This window comes from Echeneis naucrates, chromosome 19, assembly GCF_900963305.1.
Source record: "Echeneis naucrates chromosome 19, fEcheNa1.1, whole genome shotgun sequence".
Taxonomy (NCBI): domain Eukaryota; kingdom Metazoa; phylum Chordata; class Actinopteri; order Carangiformes; family Echeneidae; genus Echeneis; species Echeneis naucrates.
In genome coordinates, this window is record NC_042529.1 from 12,931,940 (window position 1) to 12,946,727 (window position 14,788).

The window sequence follows — 14,788 nt, forward strand, 5'->3', positions numbered from 1 at the left end:
GTCACCCTTGAGTCAACATCCCCATTACTTCCCAACGTTGTCCAGTCTCCATTCGCCGTCAGAGGCCAAGCTCCTCCTGCAGCTCCCCAGAGGAGACTCACTGGCCCTGGGTACAGTTGAGCCACAAGGCCAGGGTCAGCAGAGGTGGGAAAGAAGTAACTGGAGATTTTTTAATTACGAGCCTCAGTGGTGTGATGAGCAGCTCGGCACATGGCTCAGAGGACTGAACAAACCAGGGCTTAGTATGGTTCCTGAGTTTTACGGACCTGGCTTTAAAGCAGAATTTGGCGATGTTTGAATGCAAAAATACATCCATCTTTTCCACCTAAGACACAAGCTGAAGCAGCTTAAGAGAAGACTGTGCCATCCTCTGTAATTAAGACCCTGTGGATTCATCCCATTTGCCTAAATTATGGGTATGGTCGCTGGCTTAAAATCTAATTGCCCCAGTGGGAATGTTGAATTGAAACGGTGAAATGTATAAACTTCACCAGCAGAAAGCTGTGTGCTCTGTACAGGGGGAAAAAATAAAAAATAAAAATCATTATCTTCAGTTACTGTATCTTGTTTCAGGATTTTCATCAAACTTTCTGGCTAACACTTTGTTGACTAATGAATCTGCCTTTCAACCTGCATCCAGACAGTCAACTGGCTCTGTTTCTTCGTATGTCCTGGACGCAGCTCGTCTTTTGTGTGTGCTGTAGTTGCCACAATGAGCTGCCAAACGAGGTGCCAATGATCTTTATCCAGACCCTCTTGGATATAATGACTTAAATGTTCCTGAACCAGATGAAAGTTGGTAGGTATACTGAAATCATTTAAAAAAGGAGCTTTTTGTAAGTTTTGCTCTTGTTAGCATTAGCATTTATGGCCGTTAAGGTCATACAGAGGCTTCACTACACAAAGGAGTAAGAACTGATGAGGTGAAACACAGAAATGATCACAAGTCATGCCACGTGTCATGTTCCAGGTGCCTTCTTAAAGTCACAGTACCTGACTAGTAAGGAAATTATTGCATGCGTGTAGAGCAGTAATCAGTAAGCCTGAGCCAGTGAAGTTGACCGCACTGACTTATATAGAATAATGTCTGTGCCATCAGATATGCGTGAGATGGACAAACATTTTCTTTAAGTCATTTTCTTTGTGAAACACTTGGTGTTACAATGGTTGCCTTGACCTTAGCTCCTGTCATCAGTTGTGGAGAGAAAACGTGCACTTCACGGTAAGCAAATTCTGCTTCTGGCTTCAGCTCAATGTCTCATCACACAAAAACCACGAAGCTGAGCAAAGGGTTACCTCTGATCGCGCCATCCCTGCTCTGTGAAGGCTTTCACATGTTGATGACAGGAAATCAGGCTGTACAGTTTCCTATGGCCACATGTTATACAGACAACAGAAGCCAGAGGGGGCGGCGTAGTGGTGTTGCCCCACAATGAGAAGATCGTGGGTTCGGTTCCCGGGCCTTAGGCCTTTCTGTGTGGAGTTTTCATGTTCTCCCCGTCTCTGTTTAAGTTAATTAGTGACTCTAAATTGTCTGTAGGTCTGAGTGGTTGTTGGTCTCTGTTTTTCTCTGTGTGTTGTCCCTGTGATGGACTGGTGACCTTTCTAGGGTGACCCCACCCTCCCACCCTCATGTTAGAAAACATGGGAGGAAGAGCTGAACAGACCCGACTAGGCTGTCGTTTTTTCTTAACGTTTTTCGAAAGACATTCTGAGTCAGCATCACTGTAACTGCCAGTCTTATGTCCTGCTTAGAGGAATGCAAAACGACTCACTGCATGCTCACACACTGTACAGCGCCAGACATTTGACTTATTTAATTCAAACCCAACCCAAGGGCATACTTTTTAAGCCAGTAGTCTGAACTAGAGCAGTTCATTAAGAGAGCAGTAATCTAACTGGCCACATTTATTTGCACAAACGTCGCACAGCTGATGTCCTAAGATTAACTAAATAAGGTCTCACTCCAGGTTTCAATGAGCACAACACATGCAGGGTTTCGTAATGTTATAGGCTCATGGTCACATCATTTACTGCATAATACTCCTTTAAAGCCCCACCGGCCATGACCTCATAGACAATATGACAAATTCAAATCAAACCTCACAAAGCAATAGCTGGTTTAAAAGGGTAAAGCAGAGGTAACAAGTGAGTCCCGACAATGGATTTGCTGGCTCCCATCTGACTCTTATTTCGACCGGGCTCAAGCATCATGGAGACAATCACACGCAGCTTTGAGAGATGAACTCTGCTCAGAGAAGCTTAGTTTGGAATTAAACCATCAGGATACTAGAGGAGGGCTTTGACAATGCGAGCGCTCATGAGGTGATGAGTCCAGATGTGCCGAATCAGGGCCAGAAATGGTACCACAGCTGGCTTGTTTTACATCATCAATAACCACACCGTTTAAGTGGACCCAGTGCCACTGAACGCACAATGCACAACAAGTGAATATGATTCGGCTTCATGCTTGTTCAAACACACACGCAACTGAGCCCTGCATTCGCATCGTTTCAGTAAGTGGACGACAGCACACCACATGTTTATTGGTTCAAATGGGAAAAGTGTGTTAAAAGGGTGCGGTGGTTTTTGTCTTGAGGAAAAATAAAATACTGACACGATTAGCTAAATGAAGCACATTCGTACATATGTGCACCTGCTGCACATGCTGTGAAATGAAATGCAAAATAAAAACGCGACGAAGTTTGATTTTTAACAAAAACAGACCACACGGCAATGAATTTAACATTGTGAGGGTTTTTTTTTTTTTTTTTTTTTTTAAAGATGCAGCATGCCAATCCAGGCTGGAGTACTCACCGAAGAACAGAAACCGGGTTTGGCTCTTCCATGTGGACCGAAGACCGGCAGAGGTCATTCCTCTCCTTCTGCCTCCACTTCCTCGCCTGTGTCGCACACCTGCTGCCTATTTAAAGATTACAGCCAACTTGTTACTGTGTGTGACCTTCAGGGCCAGTTGGAAAAAAGGGACCTACAACGTGCATGCGGTCTGCATAAAATAACGTGCCACAAAAGAGGAACATACTGATTAAAAATAAAAAATTCTGCGAATTCTAATATTCGTTATAGGCCAGTAACACTGAGGTGACACAGAATCCTAAGTTTTTGTAAGAAGTTCATATTAAATATTATATATAAAATGGATGAAGACTCTGGGATTGAAAAGTGAAGCCAATGTTGACGTTTCTTAAACCTGCATCTACTGAAGTCTATGGGAAAATGGATCCAATTCTAAACAAAGCAGTCAACACTTTCCTAACAAGTTGATGGTTTTTAATTGATGCTCCGAGACAATAAAGCAAATATGTAAAACTAATAATAATAATAAAGGATTACTCTGGATTGTTAGATTGTTTAACATGTGGACATACTAAGCTCTGCCCATAATTTTGCCAGCTGAACTCCCTACCAGCCATGTCTTCTGTGTCAATCCCCCACTCCACCGGCATAAAATGGCCCCAAATTTTTTGAAAACAAAGCAGAATGCCACGATCAAATTGAATTCAAACTAATGGCTGGGTTGGCCGCCTGTCATCCCTGAGGAGAGGTGAAAATATTTTTAAAATGGCCCTTCACAATTACCTACCTGTGGTCCAGACCTGGTAATGTCGATGGATGATGGGATGAACATGAAGCAAGCAGAAACAGCACATCAGTAATAAAATCCAGTGTTCTAAAGCTACAAAGCAAAGCAGAACTGAGAACTGAGTTTTGGGAGGAGCATGGTAAGTGGTGAAACCAGTGTTCATGACAATCTCAAGGTTTAGTCAACAACATAATAAGCGGGATGATTTGTGGGGACTGTTTTCTTGGACAGCACATGGAATTAATATAATATGAAGCTGGCATACTTTCTTGTTGTTGTTCAAATGTTTCATAAAAGCCTGCCATGCTGCTACATTATTATAGTTTCAATAAAGAAAAATTTGTAACCATTAACAAGATAATAAGGTGGATGTTTCTTGTGTGTCAGAAAACAGACTTACTGACGTTGCCCCTATCAAAACCAGACTGAACTATAGAAAAAACAGCACTGGAATATTTTGTTTGTGGTTGAGAGATGCACTCACATCTGCCATCCTCAGCAATGATCCCAAGTTCCACGAAGAGGTCACATGACTGGAGTACATAAGACAAGCATGCACATCTCTACATGCTATCCGTGCTATGAAAGCCTGGCTCCAATCAGATCGATGTTCACCGCAGCGGTTACAGTCAACTTCCTTCTTCTCTCGTTCCACGCCATCTCCCCTGCTTTGCATGTGAGACAGGAAAGTCGACACTGATCTTTGGTGAATCTCGGAGAAATGCTGACTTAAGTCTAAGACAGGAGATTGGTTTATGGAAAGCCACCTGAAAAAGGCCTCACAGGTGAAATCCTTGGAGATGTATTATTATTATTACATGATCGGCTGGATTTCTATTGAGGAAGACATTGTGAAAAAAAGTTTCCAACTCGCTGCTCACACTTTCTGCTACTGCAGATGTTGGCTGAAGCACTGTTGTGCATGGACACTGCCCACTTTACAAGCGCCATAAAAAAGTCAGCTCTTTTCCAGTTGATTCCAATTTTTCCCCCAACGGCTGTCCTTCATTTTCTTCAGCATCATTACAAAGAAGCCAGATTTGATTTTGAAATCAGCTGGAAACAGCAAGCAGTGGATGATAATTCGATTTTGAGCCATGCCTGCCATGTTGTCTGGATGTTCATTTCCCCACTTCAGACTCTGGACAACATTAAATGGCAAACATGGAGATGAATTTAGATTTTTCTAGAACTTTCAAGGGCTATTTTTGGTTTTGCAACCAGTCAAGAGAAGCATTTCTTTGTGAGTTAATGGAGCTTCAGGATGAAATGTTTCTTCTAGACTAGTTGGCAATGTAGCAAATTTTAATATCCCTTGCTCCTTTAATCCCCTGCAGGGGTGAATTCTGACATTTACATCATCCTTCGTTGTAATTCATGTTTGGTGCTATGTTATTTTAACTAGCATGGTTAACATGCCAAACACTTAAACTGCTAATCATCTGCTGGCTCTGATTGTAATCGTTACAATGTTGCCTCACTGGTGTTAACATTTATCTTAAATGGGGCTACAAAAGGCCTCACAAACCTGCATGGCTATAAACTAGCAGATCCCACCTATACACATGTTGCATCGTTTGATGCTTATGACACACCACTGAGCACAATGACAAGTTGTACAAAACCTGCAGTGATTAATGCGACTCGGTTTTTAGGTGTGTTAGAGGGTCCTATGGACAAACGGCATGTGTCTGAAGGCAGTAACAGGAGTGTGTCCAAACAACCTTTTAAAATAATTTCAGAAATTATACCTATGGTTACTGATAAGACGAAGAAGCACAACACTGTTGTGAAATGTGAAAGGCGAAAAAAGCGTTCGGCAGCACGAGGTTACTTTTCTTGATAGATGCCTGCTGAGACACTGGGACAACTTTATTCCTATCGCCCTTTGCCAGTTGGCTTTTCTATGTAGCAACTTTGGCTTTAACTATTTATGTCTATTAAATCTGGGACTAAAGTGTACCTTCCTCCAAGAGCGCTCCTTTAATCCGGATGGCTGCGGTTAAAGCAGGATGGAAGTTTGAGTGGAGGGACGCGGCTGAAGCGAGCCAGCCAAAGCACCGAGATATCATCACTGTTTCATTAAGTCCATGACTGTGTTTCTGAGCAGAGTGACTGTGCAGGAAGAATGGAGGTTTGCCATAGGACCACAAAACTAGAGGAGTGACAGCAGTGACGTGCCTCCATTCAAACGTGAGGAAGCAGCTGTTCGAATAATCATCACATTCACACATTGCCGCAAAACTTTGTGGGATGGATATGTGCGTTTTTGGACTTCTTTAATTTTATGTATCTCACCTGAATCCATTTCATCTGTCACTTTCAATTATGGACAATTAGATGCAGTTTTCCCATTTATGGGAGATATATATACACGCCAGCTGAGACACGAAAACTACAGCCAGTTGGGAGCAGAAATAGGCCTAATCATTCCTGAATAAAAACATAGTATCCCCCTCCATTTTTACACGATGTAAACCACAGACCAAGACATGAACCACTTTCAATCAAATGTTTGAAAAAAAAAAAAAAAAAGGACCCATCCATTATTTTTATACTTCACACAAAAGTAAGCAGGCATGCAAGATGTTCTCAGTGCTTGTGTGTGTGTGAGTGAGAGAGTGAGAGAGTGAGAGAGGGAGAGGGAGAGAGCGAGTGACATGGAGCAGCGGCAGTGGCGGCGCCGGGGAGTGCGCCATTCGCTTGTTGATGGGCCCGACCAAATCCGCATGCACTTTCTGGTTAGTGACGTAAACAGAGACCATGGCGACTCTTGAGGAAGTCACCATAATGTTAATGTTGAGGTCAAAGAAGAAGACGAAGAAAAGAAAAGAAAAGAAAAAAAAAAAAAAAACGATGGTGGTGAAATAGACATGGCTGTGGTGAATGAAACACTGCGGCAAACCTTCTTTTCTGGCCTTACTGTCGCATCTTAGTTCCCAAGGACACGCATAACCAATCCTTCGTATCCTTAATCCTTAATATACATACAATGCCAGTCCACCAAGTTTGGACACACTTTCCCATTCAAATCAATAGAAATATTGTGTCTTTTGACTTTTGTTGTGTAAACTTTTGACGTGTACTCTATTTTCATAACAGAAAAAAAACACATTTTAAGGATCTTTCCTGACAACCAATGAAATGCATGCATTCTTTCTGTGTTTCAGCCGCAATTTGTTCTGTTTGAGGCATCTTTCCAGGACAGAGATGCCTGGGCTGAAGCTGCGACGTACATAAGATTAAATCTGCCTCCTCGTGTCACCAAGTAAAGCCCCAAAAACATCAACAACCTGTGAGGCACCAGTCACTGTGAACCACAACTGCAGATGGACCCACAGAGGAAATGGAGCTGTTGGCCAAGACACAAGCCGTGACTGTTACAAAAGAGAGGGAACCAAAGAACGAGATGTATGCAGCCCCCCCTTCCCTCCTTCACCGCCCCCATCCTGCCTCCTGCACAATTCAATAAGCAGCAAAAATGTGCTGCGTTATAGTTGGACGCCCCACGCTGCACAGAGTAGCGTTTCGCTGCGTCAGAGGTTTTCTCCCTCGATCCACCCGAATCATGGGTGCTGCTCTCTGTCCAGGGGAGGAAGGAGGGAAGGAGGGAGTTTTCCAGTGGCACGAGCCATCCGCTGACAACTGCCATTCTAACCCCCCCCCCACCAAAAAAAAAAAAAAATAAAAAAAGGCCTCACACACACACTCACATACTGCCTTCGCCTAAACCCAAACAACTGCTCAGCATTAAGGTGTGGATCTGTCATTAGTTAGCTTGGCCTGGCTGGGTGAGACCATTGTTATTGTTAAAGCGAGGGCTGTTTGCACAAGCCATATCTTCGGAGGGAAACAGTACTCCTCTGCGGCTTTTTCGACTCTGCCTGAGTAGATTGGGTTTCCTCTCGCTTTTCCAACCTCTCGTAGCGCGTGGTACGATCGGCTAATGCACATGTTTTAATCAGCAACAACTCAGATCGCTGGGAAATGTGTCCACGGGCATAAAGTGCTCAGATTAGCTTTCTCCGGGATTTAGTCTGAAGGAGAGTGTTGACTCTCTAACTTTTGCACAGGAGGATCTGGGATGATTTTCAGCCTAGGTTTTTGCTTTCGAAAGCACAAAAAAAAAAAAAAACGGGGAAAGTGAAAAAGAATAAACTGAAGGATAAAGAGGCAGGCAGCAGGGGTCTGAGCCAGTGATGGATGGTAGACAGCGATCCTCCTCTGGAGTTTCCTGGGTCTTTGCTAAGTGTTGTTTAAACAGCATGAGAAGTAGAATGACGTTCAGTCAACAGACACCCGGTGCCCAGACGCTCAGATCAGAGTGGAAAAGCCACGCACAGGCTCAGGGCACCCATTAATCACTCTGAATCTTCTGAGAATGCCACTTCACACCGGCCTGCAGGCTGCAGGCACCCAAAGATGAGATGCTTGCCCACAGATTCTCTCCATCTTTTATATATATATATATATATATATAGGAAAATGTTTACTGAGCTAACACATCAACTGAGAATTAGGGGTATTTTCCCATAGGCTTCAATACAATCTGACTTCTTTTTGCATCCAATAGAGTTTCCCCTCGATTAAATCAACTTACGTGTTCTAACCTGCAATACCTCAATGCTGAGCTTCAGAGCCAAGAGTAAGAGAATGAAGTGCTGCACTTAGGTCCACTCATTCATTCATTCATCTTCAACTGCTTATCTGTTTCCTGGTCATGGGGGGGTTCACCCTGGACAGGCCGTCAGTCCATCACAGGACCAACACGCAGAGACAGACGGACCAACGACCATTCACATTCACACTCAGACCTGCAGACAATTTAGAGTCACCAGTTCACCTAAACATGCGTGTCAACTCTTCTTCCTTCTCCCAACAGAGTTTGAATGCAGCATGGTCTCTCCAAAAACACAGAAGCGACCGACTCACCCAATAATTATTTCCTTCGGTTGCGTTCGCATTTCACCCAATGATTCATTTCACAATATTGAAAATGTCAAATGCTGCCCCTTTAAATTAGTAAATATGAAGACGTATTTCTTACCCCCATACGAAGGCAAAGCAGGGCCGACGGGACTCCCAGAAGAAAAGCTGACAGAAGTTTAGCAGTTGACTCCGACTGTTTGCTCAGATTTTTTACGCTGTAGCTCCAAGTCAAGATGAGAAGTTTCCCAAGGCCTGGCCCTGCCTGCCTGCCGGCGTGCCTGCCTGCCTGCCTGCCTGCTCTCTGCACTCAGTGCCTTTGGCTACAGCACGGTCGAAGCTGTCACCCTGCAGTCGCTTCGAAACCACAGACAGATCTCCAAGAAACCGTGCTGCCCTGCGAAATGAAAACTTGCTTGAAAGCAGTCGAACCAGGGAAGAAAGTTTCCAATTTGAAACGAGAAATTCACTTTGGAGGGTTTTAGCAAACTGAATTTATTATCAAACAGTTGTTTTAAGAATAACTTCTTCCAGTCTTACTTTCTGGTGTGACATGTGGGGGTGGAGGGGTGTATTCAAGTGTGTTCAGCCATATGTTTTGTGTTTCTTTTTCCTCTTTATTTTTATTTTTTTTTATTTTCATACATTTTGACAAGATGTCATGTAGGCGTGGATGTCACATCTTCCGTGTGTCTGAGAAGTGCCAGGTGACAACGGAGCAGCTGATCCTCACCACCAAAATACAGCGGCATGGTTCAATCTCTTGTTTTCTACTAATTGTAGAAACAATCATGCATCGGTCTATTTCCTTTCTCTGCTTCTTGATTTCCCTCCTTTTGCCTTCTCCTCCCTCATTCTTCTTCGCCTCTTTGCAGACCTCTATTAGCCATATTTGCTCTGTCAACAGCGGCGCCATGTTTTCCATCCCCGTGCCACGGCTCTGTGAGTCAATGCGTTCACGCCTGCGTTGCTCTGCAAGCAAACACGGTTGTGTTTTAGTGGCCTTGTGTAACGACACATAGCGCGCATGCGACCGCAGCAGCGTCCCATGAGCTATTAACGCAGAGCAAAACTGCTCCCTTCTATTTGTGTTCAAAGTGAGTATCTTAAATAAGCATGTCTCATGTAAATAAACTTGCAGGGGAGCAGAGTCGGTGATGTTAGGCTTTAGTGTTTTGGAACCACAGGCCTAATTGGTCAGGGAGCAAAAGAATTACTGAGTGATTCAGAACTTGCGAAGTCTGACTGAATGCAAGCATGAAACAGCAACATTACAACAACCAGAGAGTGACACTTTCTCTGTTGAACTCTAAGAGAAGCAGGAAGAAAGAGAAAAGGATTTGTATCCGCGGCGGTCAGTGTCTGTGTGCAGCTAGCAGCAGTGAAATTAGGTCTACCTGACATCTGTGAGCTATTAAAAGTGACTTCAGGTAGCACATGTTGTCCACATTAGCCTGAACTGAGATTTACATTTCCACATCTCCACAAAGCATAATAAACAATCAAAGGGGGCGGACCCAAGCAGGTTACCATCAGTGACCACAGCAGAGCACTTCGCGTCCCAGAAACCAACCAACACAGTGCAGAGACGCACCGTGTTTGTCTGGAGAGGAGGAACAAAGAATGTGTGTGTGTGTGTGTGTTCATGGAGAATTTCATACATGATACACATTGATACAATTGACAGCTGTGACTTATTTTTCCATTATCTGTCACTTTCTGCTACTTCTCTCCATTTCCACCATATTAACAGTCAGGCCCTCTGCGGACTTTCCAAGCTAAGATTTAACATTTAAAACATATGACATTGCCTTATAAAATAAGTGTATTTTTTTACGGCTTCAACTGTAAAAAGGAGATAAAAGTAGCGTGGCCTTGATCAGCCACACCATTAAAGACATTAGACAATAACGCCATATTCTCTGAAATGGTTCAATCTGATGTATAATGAGCAATTTAACATTTTATTGTTCGTACTTAACCTAACTGTTGGCTATAAAAGTGCATTTAAAAATTGTAATGGGGTATTTATCAATGGTTGCAAAGGTACTTTTACAATGAAGGATTTGGATACTTCTTTCGCCAGTGGCAGACAAAACTGCACACGTGGGATGCTCCTTTCTTAAATCATTTGTAGATTTGTATAAAGTAGAGAACTAAACTGTGGTTCTCTTTGAACTGATACCAGATAAAGCAAAAGTCTTTAGCACAAATGAAAAGCACATCGACAAGACTGGGTGTGTCTGCGCTGCAGACGTATTTGGAGGTAAAGTTTCAAATATCTGCATAATTCCAAAATGGATATAAAGTCATTAAGCAGTCCAACACGAGTCTGAAAACTGAGAACACTTCATTTGGTTGAAAAAGAAAGAGAAAAAAGGGGAAAAGAAAGGTGAGGCCAGAATCTCAGCAGTCAGCAAATTGAATAGAATCTGCCTTTGGATTATTGCTCTGTTGTTGGAAATGAGATGAGCGATACAAATCAGAAGCTGATGTCTGACAGCAACTGTTGCACTGCAGCAGTCTGACGGAGCTCCCTGAGCCCCCCCCCCCCCCTCCACCTCCTCCTCCTCTTCCTCCACCCACAGCTCCTGCTCTCAGTAAGAAGTGAGGCAGGGAGCTTTGCAGGGTTTCCAGACTGATGTCTCCCCCTATTGACCGCTTCGCGTACCTGTAACCTCGAGTGTGGAGAAAGACTCAACATGTTTTAAAGTAGAAAGAGAAACTTTCAATCTCTGTTTAGTTTTAAATCTAACAAGTTACAAATTTTTACTGTTAATCTTTCTTGTGGTTTCATCTCTCTTTTTCTTGTCACTGTGATTTTTTTCTCTTTTTGTGCTTTTCCTTCATAATATGAATAACTCCCTTTGGTCAGAGTTATATTTAAATATATATCTATCTATATAGATAGATAGATATATATAGATAGAGAGAGATTAAATGTGGAAAATCACTCTTTCCCTGTACAGCTCTGACAATATCTATAGGAAAATAGAGCAGAATTAAACAGTATATTGTATGTGCTGGCTGGAGAGTAGTGTGTGTGTCCGTGCGTGTGTGTGTGTTTTCTATGCTGGTCAGGGGGAGGGGGGAAGGAGGGCAGGAGGAGGGGGTGGTGGTAATGGGATCAAATTCCTTCACTTTGGCGTCACATGTTGCCAGCCAATCAGGTGCGGGCTTTCCTGTCCAGCATGGTAACGCTGTTATAAGTCCGCATGCAAAACGTCCGCAGTTCAAAGCACTCGCGCGTCCTGGGGATTGTACTTGGAGACCAGAAAGGAGCATTTTACCGTTTCATGCTGCAGAGTCCAGAGCAAACTCTCACCAACTGGCTTATTTTTTTTTTGCCATTTCAAGTGCGGATCCTTTTGCAGAAACCCGCGCTCGCCCCGGGAAGTCTGTAAGAAGATCGTGCGTAAAGACACTCGCTCTCCAAATCGGTTTTACGCACCGGAGCTGAGAAAGACAGAGAAAGAGGTTGCCGTTTTCTCTGCAGTTTTCTCCCAAAGTCTTTGCTCGTACTCGTCCCGGTAAGGTAAAGTCACTTTCACCGACCTTTTCCTCTTGCGCGATCACAGTTATACCTGCCCCGTTTCACGCGTAATTTGGCACCAAACAGTTTTTCGTATGAATCTCCTCGATCCTTACCTGAAGATGACGGAGGAACAAGACAAGTGTCTCTCAGACGCCCCGAGCCCGAGTATGTCCGAGGACTCCGCGGGCTCCCCGTGCCCGTCCGGCTCTGGCTCCGACACCGAGAACACCCGGCCGACGGAGAACGGGCTGCTCCGAGCGGACGGGACCCTGGGCGACTTCAAGAAGGACGAGGACGATAAGTTTCCCGCTTGTATCCGCGAAGCCGTGTCCCAGGTGCTCAAGGGCTACGACTGGACCCTGGTGCCCATGCCGGTGCGCGTTAACGGATCTACAAAGAACAAGCCTCACGTGAAGAGACCGATGAACGCCTTCATGGTCTGGGCTCAGGCTGCGCGGAGGAAGCTGGCGGATCAGTACCCGCATCTGCACAACGCGGAGCTCAGCAAAACCCTGGGGAAGCTCTGGAGGTGAGTGAACGCTGCAGTTTAGGATACAATGTATGTGGAGACATCGGATAAAAAAACGCACATCCTTCTTTATATTTATATTCGGTATTCTCGTTCGTATTTACATCGGATATCTGATTTTCACTGACGCACATTGAAAGACAGAGCGTGTGTGAATGTTTTCTGTTGTTTTTTTTTACGCGCAGACTTCTCAACGAAGGGGAGAAGCGGCCGTTCGTGGAGGAGGCTGAGCGGCTCCGGGTGCAGCACAAGAAAGATCACCCAGACTACAAGTACCAGCCCAGACGGAGGAAGTCGGTGAAGAACGGCCAGAGCGAGCCGGAGGACGGCAGCGAGCAGACCCACATTTCCCCCAACGCCATCTTCAAAGCTCTGCAGCAGGCGGACTCTCCAGCCTCCAGCATGGGAGAGGTGCACTCCCCGGGTGAGCACTCAGGTGAGCAGCCCTCTCTGCAGATCCATGTTTTACTTAGTGCCTGTGTCACTACTTCATTTTTTATTTTTTGTTTTCAATTCCTAGAAATCATTGCAACTTATATTTGTTTAATTGCAACGTTCAAATGTTGTATTAGATAAGCTACAGAGCAATAACTAACTGTCTTGTAATTTGTTTTATTTCATTTGCAGGCTCCCAGGGGCCCCCCACTCCTCCCACCACCCCAAAGACTGATGTCAGCTCAGGCAAGATGGACCTAAAGCGTGAAGGGGGCCTTCGTTCTCTGCCTGATGGCCCAGCAGGGCGCCAGCTCAACATCGATTTCCGTGATGTGGACATTGGTGAGCTCAGCAGTGATGTCATCTCCCACATCGAGACCTTTGATGTCAACGAGTTCGACCAGTACCTCCCGCCAAACGGGCACCCAGGTGTCCCTGGTAACGCCACGCCAGTGACCTACACAGGCAGCTACAGCATCAGCAGTGGAGCCCCAGTCAGCCCGCAGGCGGGGGGAGCCACCGCCTGGATGGCTAAAAGCCAGACCCAGCAGGGACAGCAGCAGCAGCAGCAGCAGCAGCAGCACACCCTGACCACCCTGGGGAGCAGCGGCGGCTCAGAGGCGGCTCAGGCCCAGCACAGGACCCAGATCAAGACCGAACAACTGAGTCCAAGCCACTACAGCGAGCAGCAGGGCTCTCCTCAGCACATCGCCTACAGCCCCTTCAACCTGCAGCACTACAGCCCCCCCCCTTCCTCCTACCCGGCCATCTCCAGGGCGCAGCAGTACGAGTACTCCGACCACCAGGGGGGCAGCACCACCGCCTCCTACTACAGCCACGCGGGGGCGGGGCAGGGCTCGGGGCTGTACTCAACTTTCAGCTACATGAGCAGCCCCAGCCAGAGGCCCATGTACACGCCCATAGCCGACAACACGGGGGTGCCGTCCATCCCCCAGAGCAGCCCACAGCACTGGGAGCAGGCTCCGGTTTACACCCAGCTCACAAGACCCTGAGCTGGCCGGCAGCCTGAGAGACAACACACACACACAGACACACACACTCACATGCACACACATATTCTCCAGAACACTTTACTCCAGGGCAAGTTCCCCTGAATCAGACACTTGAATTCAAAGAAGAGGAGAGCTGGACTTGTAATTGGCTCACATCGTGCCTTACTATTGTACCATGATAGAAACTATATCTATATTTTTAGAGAGATGAAAAGACTTAAGAAAATCCTCTGTGAGGACTTATTGATTGTTGATATTTCAGTAGGTACTGTGTATGTTTGTTTTGGATTTTTTTTTTTTTTCTCCCTCTTCATATGCTGGCAGTTTGTAACCCGTCGGGGGTGGGTGGGGGTGGGGTAGGGGAGGGGCAGTTAGGGTAATTATTTGTACCTGTAGATATAAAACCAAAAGCTTTATATTGTAACCAGTTCAGCAGCTAACAACACATGGTCATAGTGCGATATCTGGTTTTCTGTTTAATGCCATGTTTGTTTTGTTGTCACTTACTCCTTCCTGTGCCATTCAACAAGTATGGTTTGTATTTAAACTGATATTGATTGAATTTGTTCCTTTTTTTGTTGTTATTATGTGTCATAATCATCGGGGAAGCTATTAGGCAATACAAAGAAAGAGAAGAGAGATGTGGTTTCACAATGTTCTCTCGTCTTAATGGGGGGAGACTGCAGCCCCTTTCCAACCATCCGTGCCTTGGATTTTGAAACTTTTTTTTTTTTTTTTTTAATCTT

At 45.0% G+C, this 14,788-nt stretch overlaps 1 protein-coding gene across 1 annotated transcript; it reads left to right on the top strand.

Moving 5' to 3' along the window:
• Nucleotides 1-11,789: 11,789 nt before the first annotated feature.
• On the top strand, nt 11,790-14,363 carry LOC115060328 (transcription factor Sox-9-A-like). Its single transcript, XM_029528219.1, has 3 exons — nt 11,790-12,594; nt 12,780-13,030; nt 13,222-14,363. The coding sequence occupies exons 1-3, from the start codon at nt 12,158-12,160 to the stop codon at nt 14,040-14,042; spliced, it is 1,509 nt and encodes a 502-aa protein (XP_029384079.1). The 5' UTR covers nt 11,790-12,157; the 3' UTR covers nt 14,043-14,363.
• Nucleotides 14,364-14,788: the final 425 nt, after the last annotated feature.

Bases quoted from the DNA above. Each gene is read 5' to 3' on its own strand.
- LOC115060328 (XM_029528219.1), top strand. From the start codon at position 12,158: ATGAATCTCCTCGATCCTTACCTGAAGATGACGGAGGAACAAGACAAG. The intron at 12,595-12,779 runs GTGAGTGAACGC...TTTTACGCGCAG, and splicing joins ACCCTGGGGAAGCTCTGGAG to ACTTCTCAACGAAGGGGAGA. The intron at 13,031-13,221 runs GTGAGCAGCCCT...TTTCATTTGCAG, and splicing joins CTCCCCGGGTGAGCACTCAG to GCTCCCAGGGGCCCCCCACT.